Raw genomic sequence first — 23,519 nt, forward strand, 5'->3', positions numbered from 1 at the left:
AGGGAGAGAGAGAGGGAGAGAGAGAGGGAGAGAGAGAGGGAGAGAGAGAGGGAGAGAGAGAGGGAGAGAGAGAGGGAGAGAGAGAGGGAGAGAGAGAGGGAGAGAGAGAGGGAGAGAGAGAGGGAGAGAGAGAGGGAGAGAAAGCGAAGACAGTTTCCTCAGGATGCTGATTTGGTAACTCTAATTGTTCTCATCATCTTGATACCCTGAAGATCTCTTTCTTTTTTTCCTAATAAAATGAAGTTTGATTATTATTTATACACTTAGGTTACTGTATTTATTTCTCTTTTCATTTTATTCATAATTCAATAATGATAATTGTCAAAACTCTGGAAGTAATTGGGCAGGAATTGACATATTTCCTGTTGTTTAAAGTATGTAAAGCATTTATATAATCAGTGACACCAAAATGAAGAGGCATAAAAACTTACTGGGTGCTGCATTATATATGGTTGAGGCTGCATCCAGGAAGGACTCTGAACCTAGAAGAAAATCAACATTTTATTTTTCATTTTATCCGTTCTCTTCCTGAATACTCCACTGAGATATAGTAATAATTTAGTAAATCAGTTATCAAGTCCTCTCCCTTATCTATCAAATTTTTAAATGCAATTGGCCGCTCAGTGGAGCAAAACTGATTTCTGTGAAAAGAGTATTTATTGTACTTGTGAGTCAGAAACAAAATTTGCAGACAAATATACCACATACACCTTTCAGAACATTACACTGTTTTTAGTGCAGGTCTCAGAAACTTCATCAAGCTAATTCAAAGAGTTCAAATAGGTGCATGAGAGATTTCTGCTGCGCTGAAAATGGAGGGACCATCTGTCTTGGAAATTCCTTTGATGAAAAGTAATTAGGATCTCAAAAAGCATGGCATCATTTGCTTTCTAGAGTGATTGGAATGAAATAAACTACTGGATTTTCCCAAGAGAAAAAAAACAATGAGGAGCTCTGCTGGAATCTTATTCCAGGAACAAGGAAAAGATTAGGAGACTTGCTCTTCTCCAAGACATTGAAGCATCTTATTCTCAAAGCACAGGAAGAGGAAAAGGTTCTGATGAGCATTTCTGCTCTAGAAACTAGCACATTGTCTTTCCAAAAACACTGACTACCCTATTGAGGCAGGATGCCTAACTGTGCATGACAGGGTAAACTAAAAAGATTAAGAGGTAAACTAACAGGTTAGATGGTTATCTTAGTCAAAAAGAATTGGTTGCAACAGCTCTTCGAAAAAGTATGCTGCAAGAAATATTGAAGGTAAGAATGGAAATGTTTCCTCCCCACCTCCTGTAGGTGTGTAGGGTAAGGCAGGATTCTGCCCTGCACCACACATACACAACTGACTCACTGGTGCTGGACATTTAATTCCCCTTAAATACCTCTACCATCATTTCCAGAGTCCTCTGAACAGGACAAGTTGACAGACAGTGTTGAAAAAAAAAATCCAGGAGAGGTATTCTCTGCAAGATGCAAATATTTCTTTCCACCTTTTGGGGCTGACTTTCAAATCAGGGTAATGCTATTTATTTATTTTTTTATTTATTTCCATCAGAAAAAGAGCAAACAGGAGTTAAAAAATGGAAACCCCTTGTACCCTCTCTTTCCTCAGGCAAAATATTAATGGCAAAAATACTGGGACAGCTTTGGTAAGCTGTAAAGCTGTAAGCTGTTTGGTAAAGCTTTGGTTAATCTACTCATACTATGATAATAACTGGCTTAGTACTGTCAATTTGGTATATAGGAGTTGCAGAAACAAACACTAGCCAGAACTTTATTTTTTTTTGTCTTGAATAAGAATAAATCTAGGAACAGGTTATACCAGGCCTCAAAGAAAAAAAAAATAAATCATGCTCTTGTGATACATTTTGTTGTGTAGATGACAATGTTGCATGTTTCAGTGAGAAGAGATCAGTAATGAAGATGTGACTGATGCTCAAACTGTGAAAATCTTCTGGCCAAGAACCTCCTTCCCTAAAATTGAGCATTCCTAAGAGATTTATATCAAAGTACAAAAACTGATTCATATACTTTCTTAGCATATTTAATTATTTGTCAATATACCTTAACAAGGACTCAGAGTGACACCTATCAAAACTCCTTTTCAGGAAGCTTTGGACTAGACTCTAAGAATAAAACACGTGCATGGCTCACGTTTTATTTTATTGTCCAAGACAAAACAGGTTCAGGTTTAGAAACACAGTTCTAGACAAATGATTTACACCTGATACGAAAACACTGAACTTGAATGGTAATGTTTTTTTAACTCTGGACTCTTTTTCAAATTTCCTTCTCTAACATCAAGCAAATTACTGTGCCCTCCGTAGTACAACTACGTACCATATTACTGTTGGGCTTTTATTTGTACTGAAATACCCTACAGAAAAGTTTAAAAAGCATGGAGAAATACCTTTGAAATAGAAATTAACTAAGATAAGGATGTTTTAAATAAAGAATAATTATATTAAAAATATATTACTGACATTAAAAGAACTTGACCAAGAGAAAATGAAAAACGATACATGAAATGCAGATGTGGCTGCAAGTACCTCAGCCATCAGCACAAGTTAGAGACTTTGTTTTGCAAGACACCATTGCTGTGCTGTGCTTCCTGAAACAAACACGCTCTTAATTTTTAAGCCCTTAATTTTCATGCTGTACAGCATGAAAAGGCCACTTCATTACAATGAAGTATTACTAGAGAGTTCATAAAACCAGATGTAGCAATTGATAATAAACAAGCTCTGATAAACCACTTCGGCTACTAAGTTCTAAATACAAACCTGGTATGTGGAGACTGGAGAAGCAATATATGGTGTAATAGATGTCTGGGTGATCATTCTGTTTGCTGTAATACTGTAGGGTGATGGATAAAATCTAGAAAATGCAAAAATATTTATTAAGTGCCAGGTCTGTGCATTTTTCATAATGCATTTTTTTTTTAATTAGTGGGCCATTATTTAACATACCCATTTTGTAAAGCAGCTGTGGTTGGATCATATGTGAGTGTCATTCCAGCCTTTTTTAAAAAAAAAAAAAAGAGTGGAAAGGAAGAGTTAACAAAATTGATTTTGACTGTAAATTACTGCTCTTACTCTTTCTTTCACTGTATTATTTTTAACTGAAAATGTGTACTGAAATAATTTATTACTGTAAGTTAGAGAAAGGTTAATTGATGGAAGTAATTATATAGCAAAGACAGACAGCAATACTGGCAAAGAATTCAAGCTCCCAAGTTCCCAGCATGAGGAACAAAATGCAATCTATGAACTACCTGGCTAAGAGAACACATGTGCATTTGAGAGGCAGGGCATGTGGATGACTGTTAGGGCGTTGCCTACGATATACTATAAGAATGAATGCGAGCTGTTGTTTTTCAGAAGACACATTTGAATTTTCTTGTCTCATATAAATGAGGTGTCTAGGCTTGCAAACCACAGTAAGTCTATGAAGCTATTATCTTGAACACTAAAGATCAAAAAAACTGTGACCAAAAAAATGAATACTGTATTGCACTGGTATACTATTCTAATCTTATGAAAGTGATGTGCATTTCAGCGCTGCATAAATAAAAGGATTTTTACTACATGTAAATAAAATTATGTTTCAGGTAGTTTTATAATATGAGAAGTATCTCAGGCACATTCCTGACCAGGTTGAAAGAGATTTTATTGTTGACTTCAGTGAGGTAGGATTTAGTATTTCACATTTTGCCTTTTTTTCCTCTTAAGAAAGAAAGAGTTAAATATTTTATAGAGGTGTAAACTGCCAGGTAAGAGTTGCTTGCATATTTTGAATATGTCAAAGAGCCAAACCAAGAGGCCTCAATGCCTATCATTTTCGTAAGCATTCATTATTGTACACCCACACTAAAGCTTGAAAGGAGAACTTACAAGTCTCACCTCGCCTTCTCTGTGCCATGCTCTTCCATTCTGTATATATTTATTCTGATTCTGTCTCTTTTTCTGTCCTCCATCAGCAAACTTGCACAATAAAGGTTCTGCAGGAACTGAGAAGAAAGAGATAATATTAGTTGAAGTTCATACACCAGTATTCAGTGCTCCAGATGAGGTATGATTTTTAAGTTATATTTCCAATATGACAGTTAAATAACACAGAATCACACCACAACATCAATGACTGTGATAGCTGCCACACACGAACAGATCATCTGGAAGGCCTTATATCTTTGATTTTAAACTACTGCTCTAAAACCTGTTGGAAAGAAACATTCTCTGTATATCCTGAGTCCATGTCTGTTGGTCTGGAAATTATTGAGAAGTGCCATTGAATTCTGAGCCTTGGCTTTTAGGAGGCTCCTGGAGGTTTCAGGAATATCCCAAAACTTAAAACTGCTCTGTTTAGAAGAGCTCTCAGAAGAGCTGGCATAGTACCTCCACTTACTCTAACCAGCAGGGTGGAATGGGTACCTTTATCTCCTGCCACCTTGGACTGAAAAAATATTGCAAGTGTCCATTCCCCTTTTATCTCTGCTCTAGAAAGAGCACACAATGGAAAAAGAGATTCTTCAAGATTTGTCTTTTATCTTGTTTTTTTTGCATACTGTATTGCTATTGCAAAGGTAGTGCTATAATTTATTATAATTTTTTTTTTTGCATAACATAATCCTGATCAAGACTTCAATTTTTAACTCCAAAATTTTAAGCAATGAAAAAGAAAGGTTTGCAAAGTATTCTTTCCCTGTTACTAGCTTGAACTGCAGTAGTTCCCAAGTACTTACGGCTGGAGTACAGCTCTGCTACATCACACCACACCCTCCCTAATCACAGGGTGGAAACACTGTTGAGACTTGGATATGAACATTTCTCTACCAGTAATTCCTGACACATAAACTGTCCAGGCTTTACATGAGCTGTTTAGGCTCCTCCAGTCATTCTCTGTTTGGAAACACCTTAATGAGACATGGTTGGATCTGAAAAACATGCAAGTTTCCAAATGCAGAGTAAACACATGGGGTGGGAGGGCCACCCATAAAAATAACCCAAAGAAAAATTTTACCATTATCTGTATCATGCAACAAAATCTATTAGTATAACCACAGCCAGTGCTGATGTGCTCTTCATTCTGTCTGCATTTACAAAAGATGATTGGTACTGAAAACCTCAGATACTTATAAAGAAAGTTTTATGGCAAAGAGATTGACTTTTAAAACTTTGGCACAAACCTAGAACTAACAGCTAAGTCATCCCTGGCTTTGGATGGCACACCTAAACCACTGGCACTGGTTCTACCAGGAAAATACCCACACTCAACATCATACACCACCTGACTGCCTTCTCTCTAAATGATGGCTGGACTGGGAGGCAGAACAGGTATGTGGTTCCCTGTCTCATCTCCAACACTGACCACATGTCCATGAGACATTTGTACCACTTCCACCCGTGTGCAGTCAAATAACTTCAATATCATAGTCAGACGTCAATACCAAATATGACAACTGAATTAATTTTAAATGCTTTATCTTACAGAGAATGGTAATTATTTTGACTGATTTTACATAGAGAGGAAAAGAAAAAAATCCATTAGAAAGGGAGAGTAGGGATCCAAATACTGACGCTAACTGCCTTAAATAATAATAACAACAACAATAATAATAATAATATCTCCTCCCCAAGCTGCATATTCCTGGCTAGTTATAAATTATTTCAAACCATCTGTGGGAACTGTGTGGGACTTCCAAAATACACACCACACATTCTTGGATGAAGTAAAAAGAAACTGTCCTAAGAATGGCTCATAAAGACATCAGAAAATACCTAAAGGTTTCTATCCCTGTCATTCTGCATCATAGTACTCACAGGTAGTAAATACTTTATTTAAAACTGCATTATGCTTTCATCAAAAATCCCCATAGTGAATTGTACAAAACTGTTCAGAAAGTACTATTTGTGCTTATATTTTCCATCATTGTCTCAAGATAACGATCAATTAAAAAAAAAAGTGGAGCAAACCTGTCCAACTGTTTGAATAAAATATTAATAAAAATCTATTTTAAGAATAAATATAATATTGTCAGTAGATAACTGAAACCAGCTATATTTTAAATTATTAAACATCTTCTGTGCTGCATTGTAAACATTCTCCTGATAAATTTAGAGGAAGAATAGACAGAACAAGAATTATCCACATGTATTGGATTTTGCATATGTAAAATACAAAACCTGCAGCAATGAAAAAAAAATAAATTCAAAGGCAATAATTTGCGATTTGCCAGAAGTTGGTGCTCCATCTTACTGAACAAAAAATCTGGTCATGGTAACCCTTGTTTTTCTGACCTTCCAGTGTCATTGGTCCACACTGTGTTTATAATTGAAGCCAAGTGCTGTGAAAGCTCCAACTCACATTAAAAAAAATTAAGCAGACTGTCTATTTAATACCACCAAATGCTGTTAGAAGGCTCTACAGCATTTGCCTTCCCTGGTTCCAGTTCCAGATCAGAATGCTGATAGTGGGCATGGCTGCAATTGAAAGCCTAACTGCAATTTTTGGCTTTTCTTCCATACTTGTGACCTGAGCGTTACTGTGTTCATGGCTTCAAGAACACAATGACTGATGGTCATCAGAGGAAGGGTCATGAGAAGGAGATAAGCCTTCATGGGAGCCAAGTATGATCTATTGATCCCTTTCCCACAAGAGAATGAACACAGCCCTTACTTTCTTCAAAATTAAAGCTGGCATTTATTTCTTTAGCTTACCTTTCCTCATATTTTTCACAAATACGTAACATGCAATCGCACAAACATGTACACAATAGATATATATAGAAACAAAAATCTTCAAGTCCTACAGACCAATCAAGCAATCTTTTTTTGTGGTTCAGGAAGGAAGGGAGAGTCATTTTTACTGCTTAATTGCTGGGAATTGTGCAGGCCCAGTGATGAAGGGGATCATTAATCATTCAGTAACTCATCTGTACATGCAGGACATGGGGCATAGTATAAATATTCCAAGTTGCACACACAGCTAAGAGATAGCTGATGGAACAGCTACAACTCACAGTGGATTTATGTTTCTTTACCTAAGACACCATATTTAAAATGCCCACTCTGATGACACTTAATGAACGCTAATAGACACTCTCAATGGTTTGTAGATGTCTCTTGAACTGCTGCCATGGAGGTGTTCTGCAACTGTGAGATTTCCTGGGCTTGAGCAGCAGGTCAGTGCACCTGGCTGTGAAAGGTACTGACCACCTACCTCTGCCCTGTACAACCCTCCTCTAGGGCTTTTACAGAAGAAAGTTATGAATGCAATATCAGACCAGAGAGTAAATGCTGTGCGTTTGTGTATGTTAGAATTCAGTCTTTGTTTGTTCTGTCTACCCAAATATATACCAGGTTATACTAAAAATGCAAGAACAAAATGTTCTTATGTTGGACTTTGTGTTTATACCCTTGACTTTACATAGCTAATATTATAAACTTTTCAATATTAATACCAATATTGATACTAATTAAGAAATAAGTAATATATAAAAAAATAATTTAAAACCCCTGTTCTTTTAATAGTGTCCCTTCTTTTAATTGGTGCCACCTTCATTTAATTGGTGTCCTTCCTATGCAGGGGGTTGAAAGCAGATGATCTTTAAGGTCTGTTCCAACCCAAACCATTCTATGATGATTTCATTATTACCAGTTTTCAATTAAACTGCATGTTTTAGTTAATTTCATTGCTGATTTTCTAGTGACGAAGCATATGGGGCTACTGAATTCTGACATTAAAACATCAGCTTAATGATAAAGCAAGCCTGTACAGCTAGAAACTTCTGCCAAAAGCTGTGGGAATTAAATAAGTTGTGCAACCCAAGATCTCAGTAGCTTTATATGTTCAAAGAGAAACAAAATATACACACTTCACCATCCAAATCTTCATATGAACTCATTCCTCAGGGTTACATTTCTTTAATAATTTACACAGGGTTTAATAATTTGTCATAAGAGTATATTTTTAATGCTTTTAAGGAGTATTTTTCTTTTCTATTCCAATGTTGCTTCTTAAAGCTAAGCAGCCATTACAAACTCTGAGAATTAGAGGAGTAAAAGCTTCTAATCTTGATCTAATGGGTAAAATCTTAGTTCCTCTGCCTTCAGAATGGCAATCAGGAGTAACACCAGCACTGTGACCTCTCAATACCCTTTAGCAGTAGTTTTCAGAATGTGGTTCATGGATTATTTCTAAAGTATTTGTGAAAGATAACTAAGAAATGTGAGTTCATGGTCAAACAGCTTAAAATCATTGCAGAGAGTGACCAATATCGTTACCTAACTGGGAAGAGGAGGGTGGTCATGGATAACCTATGATTTCTGGGTCATTACCATAACCGACAATTTTCGAACCAAAAATGGTATAGACTGCTCAGCAAAAATGCTCTCTACTTCACCCATTTGAACAAAATTACTTAAGTTATTTCTCAGTAGAAGTATCAAATAATCCATAAAGCCTATACACCAGGCATAAAACTTTTGTAATGTTTAAACTTCTATACTTTTCATTTGAAAATGAGAGAAAAATACACTCAGACTTATACACACCTAGATATTTCCAGCACAACTGCTTTATGTTATTATTTATATAATTATTCTCTTGTATCATCATGCAGCCACACACTGCTGAGACAGGGGGGAAATGCCTTTCATGATTTTGCCCAGCAGATCATTTCTAGAATTGTTATTGGTCCAACACAAGACAAAGACAGTGAACACTGAGTATTATCTTTATGGGAGGGAGGTAAAGTATGTTGCTCTGTCCTCATTACTCATAATCTGTGTCCCAGCTCCTTATACTAGTCTAGTCTCTACTCACATAATGAAGTTTACATTTCACAGGAGAATAGAAAAGCTTTACATATCACATTATTCACTGAAAAGAATTCCTTTAAGGGAAAAGTAGAACTAAATGCACAAGTTACTTCAAAATTATGGCAATCATGTAATAAACATACAGTTGAGAAGAGAGTGAAATAGAAAAATCAAAGTCCTGAGAGAAATGGACTGGAAGTCATAGTCCCTAAGATGGAACAAGCTATTAAAATAACTTACATAACAAAAGCACAAACCCCAACTAGAACAAATGGTGACACTAATCCACTACTCCCAGGAGTTTTAGGACAATACCAACTTGCAGTGCATTTGAAACTGCTCTCCGAGCTAACCATCCTTCTTCCTGAAGAACATACCATATATTGAATATATTTCATTAAATTAATGTGGAGCAGGGTAATAAAGCCTGAGTAGCTTGTTACAACTGGGTTCAGGTTGCTCAGCATCCACAATGCCCAGTCACTCTCAGCTCTACAGCTGATGCTTTTGTGACTGCTCCTGTGCCCATGTCCCTCTCAGATTCACAGAAGTTTTTCTGTTCTGTCTTCTCATGCTCCAGGAGGCTTCACCTATGCTTCCCAAAACTGCATAACCCATTCTTCTATGTAAATCCAAACTTAGTTAAAATAACAAAGCTGCATTATGAAAGCATGTTTTTGTTGAACAGATGTTCTTCCTCCCACACCTATTTCATTACAGGCCCATCTCTCCTACCCTCCTCATCCTGATAACAGTGTTTTTATAGCCAGCTCCCCTTGCTGATTTTAGCCAAGTTTCTAGGACACAATGTTTTAATTTAAACATAGTTCCAGTTCTATGATTTTATTTTGCATGTATTTGAACTTGCACCTCTATAACCCTGAAGGATGCTAATCTAGTTCAAAACATATTCCCAACCTTTGTTTGTCCAGCAGCTTTCCCACTACATCCACTCCTCTCTGGGCAGCTAGTCCAAGACCACATCTGCCCCATGACTCTGCCCCATTTTTTTTGCAGACTGCAACATATTAACACACATCAGCTGCATCCTCTAATACGACTGCATTATTGGACACGTGCTTGCTCTGTCGTGAGGAAGTCCAGCAAGACTTTGAACTCCATTAAAGCCTTTCCAAGGAGCAATATGACTTCAGAGTACCAGCATGAAAAAATAGGGTTGGGGCTCCACCCTATACAACAAAATCGAGTGTCTTTAATAAACAAGGTTCTCATTACTCCCTTATGCACCTACTTATCTGTCACATTTTTCAGCATCATGGAGGGTGCAACTCATCTCACTTACAAGACTTTCAGCCATTTAGAATTATCTATTTCTGAGTGACTCATCTAAACACCCTTCATAACCACACGGACGGCTGACAGCAAAGATAAACCAGTCTCTGGAGGTGTGTGCTTCTTCCCCTATTTCAGACAGAGAGTCTAGATGACTACTTTGCCAAGCATTTTAAGTTAGATCCTGTGAGGTGGATTAGATTTTGAGGCCCCTCTTTAGTTTCCACTTTCTAACAATCACCAGTTCTCTGCTAATTTCTTGTCCCTAACTAATCACTCTTTTATGTGTTTTACTCCACAGAAAGTTCATACAACTTCATGCAGCAAGTTTTTATTTCTACCTGGTTGAATATGATCATGTAAGGGTGCAACTCCAGCCTCAGCAATGGCCCACCCGTTGCATGTTTAGCCATGACATGCCTGACAGCTTGACAGGATAATGCAAGTGAAAATAAAAATTAGCAAATTAAAAAGCACTAATAAGAGGTTCTGTTACAGGTTTTTTACTGGCTCTAATTGAATAGAAACTCCTATATGTTAATTTGAATTCTTGGTTTCTCCACGCTTTTCACGCTTAATTATGTCCAAGCCACAGCAGCACTATAAAACTCATCACAGAGGGTGGATCAGAGAACAGTCAGCATTCTGAAAAAATTGTTCCATGATCTCCTTGCCCCTAAAGGGATTTTCCATCTCATAAAATACAGATCACTAAATATCTGGAATAGAAAAGTAAATGTTACAGCCCCTATGTATAACCAAGTTTTAACTGAATAATCTCTGCAATCAATCGCAATGCAAAGGGTTTGCAAAAGCCAAGCCAGGGAAGTCAAACCCCTGTGTTAGATTAGTGTCAGTGAAGGGAGTGGTTTCCTGTGCTCTGAGCAGCTTTCCATCCCTACCGCAGCACAGACTGCCTCAAACTGGAGTAATCTTTCAGGGATGAGGCATGTATGTAGTTTTACTAAACAAACCACTTTTTTGTCTACTTGTCGAGGGCTGCTTTCTTCCTCCTTGGTGTTGGGGTCTGGCTGCAGCCAACATTCCACCAACGGGATAAAGGTGGCTTCAGCAACCACATCAACAATGTAATTTGTAAAATTCCTACTTGGGATTCTCAATAAAATGGTTACTGAAAGTTGCCTGGAATGTCAGGCATGTATTATTTCCTCCTTTATTGTCTGTTTTCTTTCTACTCTACTCTGCTGCTCTGACTTTCCTCACTTTCAAATGTTTATGAAATACACATTTTGTCTCTTAGAAACAGTGCTGACAACGCAGACAAAACTGCTCTACATAGCTTCTCTGCATTTTGCATTGTACAGTAATTCTGGAAGTAGCATTCTTCTTTTGACCTCCCTCCATCTTCCTGAAGAACTTCAAAGCCTACTTTGAGAGTCACAGCTCCCCAGTGAACTAAAGTGCCTGGCATTAAGGCATTGCTGCAGAATCTATATTTTTTCCTCATAATGCCTTTTTTTTTTTTTTTTTAATTTTTAATTACTTTGGAAAAAACACCTTTTGCCTCTATTAAAAAAATTGTCCACAGACAATCAGCCAAATTCTGTTCTGATACACACACAGCACATACTTGTGTCCTGACTTTAACTGGGGTTATGTAGGATGTAAATTTGCACATAGCTGGCTTAAGGAATCTTAGCTGCTTGTCTGTCTGCTAGGAGAGAACACTACTAGATTCCTAGAAAAGGTTTAGAGTAGAAAAGTGATATACTGCGTTCCAAGTGAGCAAGTATTACAGTCATCCAACAAGACACAGTTTAATTTTAATAAGCCTGCCCCTGAATGAGAAGCCAGATACAACAGGCGTAAGAGGCTTCCACTACGTAAGCAGTAACCCATTCATACATCTTGTTAGAAATACATGCAACATACCAGAAACTCCTGCTGGTGTCTTTATGAATTTTCCATTAAAGTGAGCAATCACTGCTTCACATTTTTCTGTTGACTCCATTCTAAGAAAATAAAGAAGAATTTACATAAATTAGACAATCATCAGGTTCTCACGGTTGCGAATTTTTTAAAGCACGTTTCTTGCTTTTTTTGCCTCACTTTTGTGGGTTTCCCCTCTGTGAGCAACAGAGGGAATGTTTTTGAAGAACACACAACTTTAGAAAAGTGTAACTAAACTCAGTTAGTATTTTGAGCACTCTGAGGCCAAAGACAGTGCCAAACTGCAAATATAAATGCTTATTTACTTTGAAATTAGACAGACTGTAACTTGGACAGCCATAGTACAAAGTACCTCTGCTGTCTGGAAGGAAGCTGAAAGACTGATCTAGTCATTGACAAGTGAATTCTTAGTGTCCACAATATATTTAACAAATGTTAATGCCACTTTTGATAGAGGATCCTAAAATGTCTGTACAGTTTAAGAATAATAAACTCAAATATAAAACATACCTGACCCATGACCAAAATTGCCTTTGCAGCTTTCAGCTTATACATATCATCCCAACTAAAGAATGTACCCCTCTCCTATTTGTTTCCAAGTTACCTTTAAAGCAGGAACTAATAACAGAATGGCTGTGATGGCTACGGAGGCTTTACCCAGCATCCTGAACAGGTTTGTGCACTTATGTTGTCAAAACTAGACTTAATAGACTGGGTGGACTACCAGTGAGATACTGCTATTTTGGGAGTGGCAGCTACATCCTTACATTGCAATGCAGATGTCTTGGTCCTAACCGCCAGCTTGGACTAAGTTGCAACAGATGACTGAGACATGCAAGTATAATAAAATTTATTTTAAAAGAGACGTACGTTGCAGCTGTCTGCAAGATATTTGGATATTGTTGAATGGAGATTTTCTTTTCATTTGTTCATTAAGTTCTGTAGTTCAGATACACAAATTAGCTAATGGTGTCAGCAGCATACAAGCAGTACTAAAAAGTACTAAGTCTTGGCATCATTTTAATTCTGATAGCCCTTCTGCACAGGCTGACAAAACATAGTCATAAACAACAAGCAAAAGCATAAAAATACCAGAGTGAACAAGAAGTTTTCTTTCTAGTTTCAAAAATACCTTCCAGAGAATTTTCAGAAGTTCTGTATTCTGGGATCTACATCAAAGAAACCTGATTTTTAATATATTTTTTTTTTGTCTCACATGAAACAAGCAATATAATTTTGTTTCACACGCAAGTCTGGACTTGATAAAACATGTTATCCCTTATTAACCTAATAAAATGCTCCCAAAGGCAAGAAATTTAAATATTTATTAAACTTCTACATGTTTCTTGGACAATATTAACTTAAACTATCATTATTCAAAAACATTTCTATATCTACCTTGCAGAAGGGGAAAACTCTGATTAGATATGGCAGCAACAGCTTATTATATAATGTATTTAAAATACATATATGTGAATAAAAATATGTATATAAAAATAACATTATCTATAGAAACCAGAATGCATAATACAGAACATAGAGAAAATACTTTTAAACCATTCTCTCTTCAATATGAGTGAGGTTTTGGATACACGAGTCTTTTGGACTTCTACATCCAATTCTAAAATTCTTCTCTCGACATTAGAATAAAAGCCCTCCTAAAATACCACTTATTCAAGGCAGAGTTGGGTAAGCAAGTTTGCTCAAAGCATTTTTTTGATCATAGGAATCTCCAGTCTAAAGCCTCCAAATGCTGATTGCTATACTAGGTTTAAGGTAGAACTTAATGAGAGACACAAAAATATTTGAAGGTCACAGAAAGGATTTTGATTAAGAAACTCAGAGCAAATAACTGAATTAACTAGAGAAAACGCAGACTCACATGGACAGAATGTTTGTGAGCTACCTACCCATGGAAAGTATCTCTTCTTGTTGTTTTGGGAAAGATATTTGACCAAGTTGTCAAATATTTTAAGGGGAGCTTTACTGCAGGTGAATAAAAGTAGGGTCTTCCCAGATGACAACAGGCTAATGAGGCAGAAAATACAATGGGCTGATGTTCAAAAGGGAATGATGAGTGTATTTTTTTTTCTTTGAAGACAAAGAAAGAAAGGAGGAAAAATAAAAAAAAAACAACCAACAAACAAACAAAAATAAATACAAACCAAAAAAACCCCAAAAAACCAAAAACAAAACCACAAAAAACAACACAACAAAGAGGGAGGAGGGGTTCTCCCTTTCTCCCTTATGGTCTTCCTGCCTCCAGTTCAAGCCTCAAAAGCCACAAATGTCACAGGAGTTTCTGTGAAGCCCTGCCTAACTCTTCTTACTAGTTCAGGGATAGGAGAGAAAGGAGAAGTACAGAGAAGCAGAGGAAGTGGAAGAGAGTGAACTGTTGTTCTAGACAGAGCTGTACAATAAGGGCAACAGATTCAGATTTAGTCAACCAAGGGAGATGAGACACAGCTATATTTGCTTTCCCAGAGGAAGAATTGACAAAACCCTGCTGGTATCTCAATGCAGATCTCTTATTTCTTTAAAAGCTTGATAATCTTGAATTTTCTGCCTTTTCCTCCTATTCATGTCTTTTTAATTAAAAAAAAAGAAAAAAAGCTGTCACCATGGCTAATGCCACTGAAGTACCTTGCAAAGCCAACCCCACGGCTTGTCCCACTCGAGTCCCGCAGTATCCTTGTAGAGATAACCTGTCCAAATGGTTTCAGCATGTTCTCAAGCTCCTGCTCATCCATTGAAAGGGGCAAATTGGAAATGTATAAGTTAGTCGGATCTTGTTCTTGTTGCTGAAAGAGAATTAAAACCAAACGTTATTGTTGTTGACACTGGAAAGACATTTTGAATATAAAATAAAACAACAGTTATGTATAACTTGTGGTACAGATTTTTACTTCTCAGGTCCCTCTCTAAAGACTTCTCTTTCCTAATATTAGTGACCTTCATCTTCTGTCACTGCACACAGCATTCCTGAGAAAAGCTCCCCTCCTCCTATTACTGCTGACAACCATATTTTTAAGGGGAGATAAAGGTGAATAATTGACCAGTTTATAGTCTGTATTACAACTTCATGTTTCAGATTTTTCTGAAAGAAAGAAAAAAGCCAAAACAAGATAAAGAAAAGAAGTTAGCAGACAAGGAAATACAAGACTGATGGAAAGAGCTAAAAAAAGCCAGATGTAAAGTAAAAAGAGAAACTATTGGAATGAAAATTTGAAAATAATATAGGGAAAAAGAGAAAACACATTTAAGAGTAGGTATATTGCCAAAATATTACCACAAGAATAAAGCTCATACACACAGAATTGTGTGGGACATTGTCTTCCTCTCCCACACATGAATGCTTTGGAGTTTTCATTAAATTTTTAAATTATGCATTCAGACAAAAACTTTCTCTAGACAGAGGTAAGGTGACAGAGGAGGGCAGCCAGGAGATGAATGATTAAGGAGGAGACAAATGTAGGCATGTCTTTGCCATTCCCCTGACCTTAGGGCTACCTGTCTACTTGGTGTGATCTATGTACAGACCACAAAAATCTCAAAGAAATATTTGTATTGAAATCAATCATTTCCAGTGTTTGTCTTCAGACTCTCCAGCTGTGGTTAGGGGGAACCTCTCTCATACTGCTAAGTGCTGGCCATGTTCCATCATGAAATACACAGACCTAGATGACTTGGCTCTAAGAGCTGTGCAAAACCTCTATGTTATTGTGGCTCCCTGTACAGATTTAAGGCTCTGCAGTGTGCATTATAATCAGAACTTTTCTGGCATTAGAAATTGTATGATCTGAAACAAATTTTTGTTGGCATAACCCTCAGCATGTTTGCATTCTGTATGAGAGGGCTAACTGACTTACAGGGAAGTTTGAATCAAATCAGAAAACAAAAAGAAAACCACAACACTTTCCTATTGGAATTAAAACACTTGCAAAAGTGATTATAACAATATGTTAATAATACATAGCTGTATGGGTGGTGAGACCTTCTTATGCTGATTAGGCATCAATTTTTCCTTAAGCTGCCCTTATATTAAAAATAACTCAGTACCTTCAGTAGCATATTGCATAATTAATAGCTTGCTATCCTGGATATCATCTCTCAGTTGGGGTTGGTTTTCCTTAGGACAAAAAAAGAACAGGCACTGGGGCCGGGGGTGAGAGGTTGTGCCTTTTAGGCACAGAAATGAATTCTCATGTTCCAAGAACTAATGGAACTGAAAAATAGGGGAGTAAATTCTACGTTTATGAACATTCACTATTTGCACTTATTACTCTGAATCTCACATTCAGTTAGAAAGGGGTAATGTTTGGACATTATCTGTAAGGGTTTTTTAAGAAATTCCAGCATCAAAGGACCTATAAAAGGGAACATGCTTCCATTATATCCTCCTGATCTGCACACTATGCCCCCAACATGATTGTAATTAACAGACATAGTGAAATCCCACATACCTTACAAAACACAAACTTTTCCAAGTGCCCAAGTGTTGACCTCATCAGCTCTTTTACAGTCCATTACAAATGACAGTTGACTACCATTTATGTTTTTCCTTTTGCTATCTAGTGGGAATATCCCGCCTCACAAAATAATAATGAATCTCTACAGTATATATCAAAGTTGGTGATTTAAATTATCTTGGAATATCTGACTTCTCTTTAATTTTACAAAAATCAGCAGAAAGAGAACAAAACGGATTCAGTGCAAGGCCTGAGCTGACATTTATATTTATATCTGGGCAGTGTTCAACCACGAGGAAAAACCTACGTTACATCTTTGACATACAGTTCAAAAATGCTCAGGTAGGAATATGAGATGAAGACAAGTTTCACATTTTTAGAATTTGTTATTTTGATTGTATTAACCAATTTTGTTTGCACCTTGAGATATGCAGGCTTTCTTCTTTAATGAGCACTAGTAGAAAAAGCTTAATAAGAGGTTTTAGCCATGCGCAATACAAAATTGCCTTTGTAGCTACAGCATAATTACCTGAAACTCCAAGCAGTATTTGAAAGGAAAAATTTTGGTTATCTGTTTTGTTTGGGTTTTTTTTATTATTATTATAAGCTGTAAAATATATTGTACACAAATATCCTAAAACTTCCCTAAATAATCTAAAACAATATACAAATGGGAAAATCAGACCCTTCGCGTATTTTAATCTAATTTGCTTATGTTTTTTTTCTACAATAGCAGAAAGTCTGAGTTATATTATTAAAATGTTTTCATTAAAAAGCCTAACTACACTTGGAAAGATAAAAAAGGCTTCATTCTGTTCATATAATAAAAACATAATTTACATGCAAAAAAGAAATGCTGACATTCAGAAACACCTGATAAAGAAATGCAGACGACTGCACAATGTCAGAGCAATCTGTTTTATTTGGGTAACTGGGGAGATCACACTCCCCTTCTCTCCAGCTCCTATTGCTGCCCAGGATATTACCACAGTTTTTCTTTATACTGGCAGTGTATTTAGGGTGAGAGAAGATGAGATTTCCTTGCCAAAAAGGACACAAAGGTCTACTGTGATTCTCTGTGACACATCAAAATGTTCCTCCATATATGCTGAGAATCTCAACCCTTGTACTTATTCACCAAACAGAAAACTTCATACCCTAAATCCTGTAATGATGTAATGATAACCTCGAAAGAGTACTAGTGACTTTACCACTAATCCACACTGCAAATCCCTTAAGAATGGAGGGGGGAAAAAAATGGATCTGAGGAAATTGTTCTAGAGAAATTGCTTTCTCTGAAAAGAAAGCATTTTGTGATGGAAAAATTTCCCTTGCAGCCCATGAAACAATCTGTATTCTGTACTAGTAATTAGACTGAGTTTTGGTCAGGTGCATGCTGAATGGGTGAGTGGAAAGGACTTCTGCTTTCATGACCCCTTCTCTATGTCGGTCTATTACAGCCTAAATACTCCTGGGGATTCAGTTACTTCTGCTTTTGATCCTTTGATGGGACTTAATGACCACAGTGGAAAAAAGGAAGTTTGAATACACTCCTGCATGTGTCCATAGCTAGAACTGGCAAAGATGGCAGACATGGAAAAGGAAGATCAAAAAAGCAGCCAACAGATGAGAATGTCACACTGATATCCTGGAATACAGGTTGAAATGTCATTAATCTGTAATTTTGCCAGAACAAAATAGTTGAAATGCCAACAGATACATTCTACAGAGCATCAAGGTTGTATCTGCACTGCAGGTGCAAACACAGAACTGCCTTGGGAAGCAGGAGCTTCCATGTGTAAGGTCATGTGTAAGGTCAAATGTGTAAGGACAAATTACAGAATATCTCAGGTTGGAAGGGATCATTGAGTTCAACTAGTTGAGGTTAGATTAATTTAATCTACTTCTTCACTTTACAGGAAAAAAAAAAAGACTGCCATTTGTTCTTAAAAGAGCTCATTTACAATACTAAGATAATACTGTTGAGGTAGACCTAATCTAGAGAGTATTTGGAATTTTATACAGTTTGGCAGCAGAAAAAATATACCTAATAATGTGCAAAACACTTCCTCTCCTCCTGTTATTTACGTCACCATGCAGCTTCTGTGATCTCCACAAGACTACTAAACCTTTAACAACTATCTGAGTATGTTTTGGGAGATCATAAGCAGCTAGTCATTTCCTTCCCCTTAAAGCACGTTGAATTTCCAAGCTGACTTCCAAATGGCAACCACAACTAGGACTCCCCATCCACCTTTATCCTGCCTTGCACAAAAGACAACATAAAAACAGATGTTAAGGTTTAATACAAGGTCTTGGCATGGAAAATGATTAAACAGTTAACAATTCAGGAAGTCAGGAGAGGACAAACTTTTTAACTCCTCCCTCTGTGTCTCTGGCAAACAGCAGTTTAATACATAAAGTTCTGTGACTTCCTACCATACTGAAATCTGTCTCACCATATTTTAATTCACGTTTATTACAGTTGTTTCAGAAGCGACAAATAATTCTTTTGATATCCAAGATTCTAATTTTTATTCTGGAATTCAGCAAAAAAGTGAAACTGACAAAAATATCTGCAAACATAACAACTCGGTTCAAACCTTGCCTATCCACTGTAATCGTTTTAAGTGCTTTCAAAGGCAGGGCTTTTTCCTGTGCTTAAAATCCATGAAATCATATAAGCTGCTTTCACCTTAGAAATCTTAAATCTCTTGAAGTTATTTGTACCATTTTATGAGAATGATCAAAAAGAATTACTGAAGTCAGTGGAAAGCTTCCTACTTCAGGGTAGTAAGCTAACATTAAAATACAAACCACTGAAGAATTGAGATTTTTTTGCTTTTTTAATTCTACACAATTTTGGAAAAATGCTTTATTTGAGAGTTTTCATATCTCATGCAGGGTCTCCTCAGTTAACAGAACCTTCAACAGGTCCTGAAAGACACTAAAAGTGCTCAATATTTGCAGATTTTAGACAATGTCAGGGGATTTGTGGGCTACTGTAAGTAAGCACACACAATGAAACTAGAAAATCTTTAGCAATTCACACCAGCAAGTTTCTATCAGCCTCTTCTCATCAAACACCTGAACTTCTCTAGCAGAACATAGCAATACAAAGACGTAGAAGTGTGCTCGGTCAAATGAATGTTCTTATTTCTAAAAAGCACTTACAGCACTAACTCACTAAGCTGATTAGAAGATACAGTATTTCTCATAAAAGAAATAGGAATAATAAACTGCTACTGTTCATTTCTGCAGAAAAGTGGTGATCAGGAGTCCTATGTAACTCAAAATGCTCCACTACCACCATCTGAAAGAAATTAACAAAAACCTCCCTGTGCGTGTGGAACTGTTCCGAAATTGCAAGCAAGAAACTTGGCAAAATGATAAGACATCTGTTTTCTCTTGCTCTGCGTAAGGTCAGGGAGAACAGATAGGCATTCAGAAACACGTGACTGGGCACTGCTCACAGCATGGAAGATCCTCTGGCTGATAGGGAAGGGATTAAATGTTTGTCTGCCTTTGTGTGGGAACTACTTTAAAATTTACAATTGACCTGTGTCTAACTGAAATATGTCTGTTTTAGCCACAGTTTTAATGCTGTCCGACCACAGCCAGTTAGCAACACAATTCAGTGGAAAAAGTACTTGTACTCCAGAACTGCATCAACACTATATACAATTAAGAAGCTACACATTTTAATTAATTTTCACAGGCACATCTGTATTACAAAGAAGAATAAGAATGGTCTGAAAACGGATCTTAACTACAATAAGCATTAGGTTCAAGTTGGCAATCGCAGTATGACTGCAATCAATAAGTTCCCTTTTTATTCCCTAGCACCCCTGCTTTGCCTTTGCTAGAAGGGCACCAAGGTGCCCCCTGGGCGTTCTGCATGTTGCTCAGAGATGCCACCATTTCCAACAGAGAGCTAAATAAGTCCACCACAGTCCATGACAGGGCACTGAATGCACCTCTGAACAAGCCACAGAACTGCTCAGCAACTAGGTAAAAAGACAACTTTCCTTACAAGACAGTTGATAAAAACTGCTGTAGAAATCTGCTTGAGTTAGCTGCTCTTTGCCTGTCACCTGTTCTTTGGCATTGTCCTGGTTTGAGCCCAGATGTAGAACAAAAAAAAAAATAAAAATGCAATATGCCTACCTTCTCTGGTTAGATTAAGTGCACTAGCTACCATGGTAACCTAAACTTATTTTCTTACTTTGCTCTGTAGGAATGAAAACTGATTTGATTCTCCAGAAGGCTGCTCCAAAAAGCAATACATTATTAAAAGTCATAAAGGTTAACTGTTTCTCATTTTTGCTAATTCAAAACCACATTCCTCATCAACAACATAATGAAGACTACCTTTAAAACATAATTGCTTAATAACTGTGGAAAAGCCTTAATTTCTGTTATGGACATACAGACAACTGACTGGGCAGACTTCCCCTCTCCAAAATTCCATACCTGCTGTGCAGGTCACACTTCATACAGTGTGACAGTTCATCTTTTCAAAATACTACTGGAAGAAAAGACAGCTAAAGTAAGTTTGAAATATTAAAAAAATGTTCCTGCATTAACTTAATTGGAAAAAAATATTAAGCTACCATCACATGGGGAGTGCTTCACAGTTCTGCCTTTGTAATAATTAGTAAAAATACAGTATTTATGAATTCATATCATCTCTGGGTTCTGAAGGATCAACATGAACTCAGACAATGAGCTAATATTTATTGCAAACTAAAAACCACTCCCATGTAATGAGTTTTAGAGAGCTTGGTCTGTTGTTTTGATGGCAAATAGACCACTCCAGAAAACAGATATTGTATCTTAGAAATGGTGGAAGAGTCAGTATGTGGTGGCACAACCACTGAGGTTGGAAAAGACCTTCGAGATCATCAAGTGCAACCATTAGCTCTACTCTGCCAAGTCCAGCACTAAGCCACATCCCCAAGCACCACATCTAGACGACTTTTAAACACATCAAGAGATGGTGACATAATCACCTCCCTGGGCAGCATGTTCCAATGTCATGACAACCCTTTCAGTGAAAAAGTTCTTCCTGATGTCCAGCCTACACCTCCCCTGGCACAGCTTGTGGCCATTCCCTCTTGTTCTATCATCAGTTACTTGTGAGAAGAGACCAGTGCCTACCTCTTCACAATGTCCTTTCAGGTAGTTGTAGAGGGCAATGAGGTCTCCCCTCAGCATCCTTTTCTTTAGACTAAATAGCCCCAGTTCCCTCAGCCACTCCTCACAAGACCTGTTCTCAAGGCCCTTCACCAGCTTTGTTGCCCTTCCTGGGACATGCTCCAGCACCTTGGTGTCTTTCTTGTATTGAGGTGCCCAAAACTGGACACAGTACTTGAGGTGGGGCCTCACCAATCCTGAGTACAGAGGGACCATCACCTCCCTGATCCTGCTGTCACACTATTTCTAATACAGGCCAGGATGCCATTGGCCTTCTTGGCCACCTGGGCACACTGCTGGCTTTTATTCAGCCACCTAGCAATCAGAACCCCCAGGCTGCTTTCTGCTGGACCATCTCTAAAAACATCCCTTACAGATTCTCAGTTTTTAAAATCTCTATTATAAATGCCAACACAGAGAAGATATTCTATGTGCATCTATGATTCCTGTATGAAGTCACTGCACATATGCTCTGAATAGCATAGAAACCTACTGTTATCTCACTGATTTTACCTGTCATGTGAGGGGAAGAGAAGAGGGACATTATACAGAAAATTCACTCCTACAGCACCCATAACAACTTGTCTAACAAAGAAAATAGGCAGAGCTTTTCAATACTACTACTAACCTTACCTATGAATGCACAGCTCTGCAAAATCAGAGTTTTTGAACTTATTTTTAGTTTATTATCAAAGCACTCCCCTAGAAGCAAGGACAATAAACTGATTATGTTAAAGAAAGGACTTAGGAAAGTGCTCCCAATTCAGATCTCTGAAAGAGCAGAATAACTTGAGCCATGGTCTGATACTGGGTTCCTTTGCTGAAAGTATCATCATGATGTCTCCCAAGACATGGACACTTCTCCACAAACAGTGACCTCTTCCCAGAACAGATGTGGCAGGATATGGCCTGAAGCCACGTCTCAGGCCCCAGGCCCCCCAGTCTGTTCAGCAATAGCTGAAACGTAACAGACGAGACTGTATTTTCTGGAATCATATCAACTTAGATGCAGACCACTCAGTACAGCATGATCTTACCCATTGGAGAGTAAAAGCTCACCAAGTAAAATATTTGAAGTTAACTCTACAAAACAAACAACAGTGATTTTAATAGATATCATCTGAACCACTTCTACTAAACTAGGATTTGAAGATGATCTTTCTGACCTGAGTAATTCTTAATTCACCAACATACAGCTACAGCAAGACACTGCTACAAGGGGTTTATGGCAGCCAGAGCCAAGGCTTCAGCAGTAACATTTCTCCTTTCCTTCATCTACTGCAGGTCAGGGGATACCCCAGCATAATAAGAACACCTTCCCACAGAGAAATCCAGCCAACAGGTATTGATTTCTCTTCAAAACAGAAAAAGTAGTGGCCAGTGAGAGGAAATCCATTGGCCAGACAGGTGAGAAACTGTCCTTCAAGATCTCTCCCTCTGACATTCCAACTAAAGCCTGAACAGTTTCACTGCAAGTCTACCACTTTGTGGCTCAGATGGTAACATGAAAAAGGGTAAGATATTACATACACAAACACAAGTAAACTTTTTCATGTCAAGAGTCTGATTTGCTAATCTTGCCAAAACAACTACAAGTGACTGGTAATTCCCTGTTTGGAGTCTTCAAGAGACAGGATTTTTCAGACAAAAGGAGAGCAGCACAGCCCAGAAATAAAAAAATCCAATGTCTCAAAATAGACAATAATCAAAGCACTCAAACTCTGAGTCACTTGTGACTGTTTGTTGTAGTATGTTTATTGGGTTGGTTTTGGTTTTCTGTGGTTTGGGCTGGTTTTATTTTTATTTTTATTTTTTTTTTATAATTCAAACA

General features: G+C 37.4%; 1 protein-coding gene across 1 annotated transcript in view; it reads right to left on the bottom strand.

The window, feature by feature from the left end:
* The window catches only part of RBMS1 (RNA binding motif, single stranded interacting protein 1), a 63,384-nt gene that overhangs the window by 11,293 nt on the left and 28,572 nt on the right, over positions 1-23,519 (bottom strand). Inside the window, exons 4-9 of the mRNA XM_009996088.1 lie at positions 14,667-14,824; positions 12,006-12,085; positions 3,903-4,009; positions 2,970-3,019; positions 2,784-2,877; positions 432-482 (exon numbers count right to left, since the gene is read on the bottom strand). Coding sequence (XP_009994390.1) covers positions 432-482; positions 2,784-2,877; positions 2,970-3,019; positions 3,903-4,009; positions 12,006-12,085; positions 14,667-14,824 — 540 coding nt within the window. The remainder of the gene's footprint in view (positions 1-431; positions 483-2,783; positions 2,878-2,969; positions 3,020-3,902; positions 4,010-12,005; positions 12,086-14,666; positions 14,825-23,519) is intronic.

Source organism: Chaetura pelagica, unplaced genomic scaffold (assembly GCF_000747805.2).
Source record: "Chaetura pelagica isolate M959 unplaced genomic scaffold, ChaPel_1.0 scaffold3, whole genome shotgun sequence".
NCBI classification, from domain to species: domain Eukaryota; kingdom Metazoa; phylum Chordata; class Aves; order Apodiformes; family Apodidae; genus Chaetura; species Chaetura pelagica.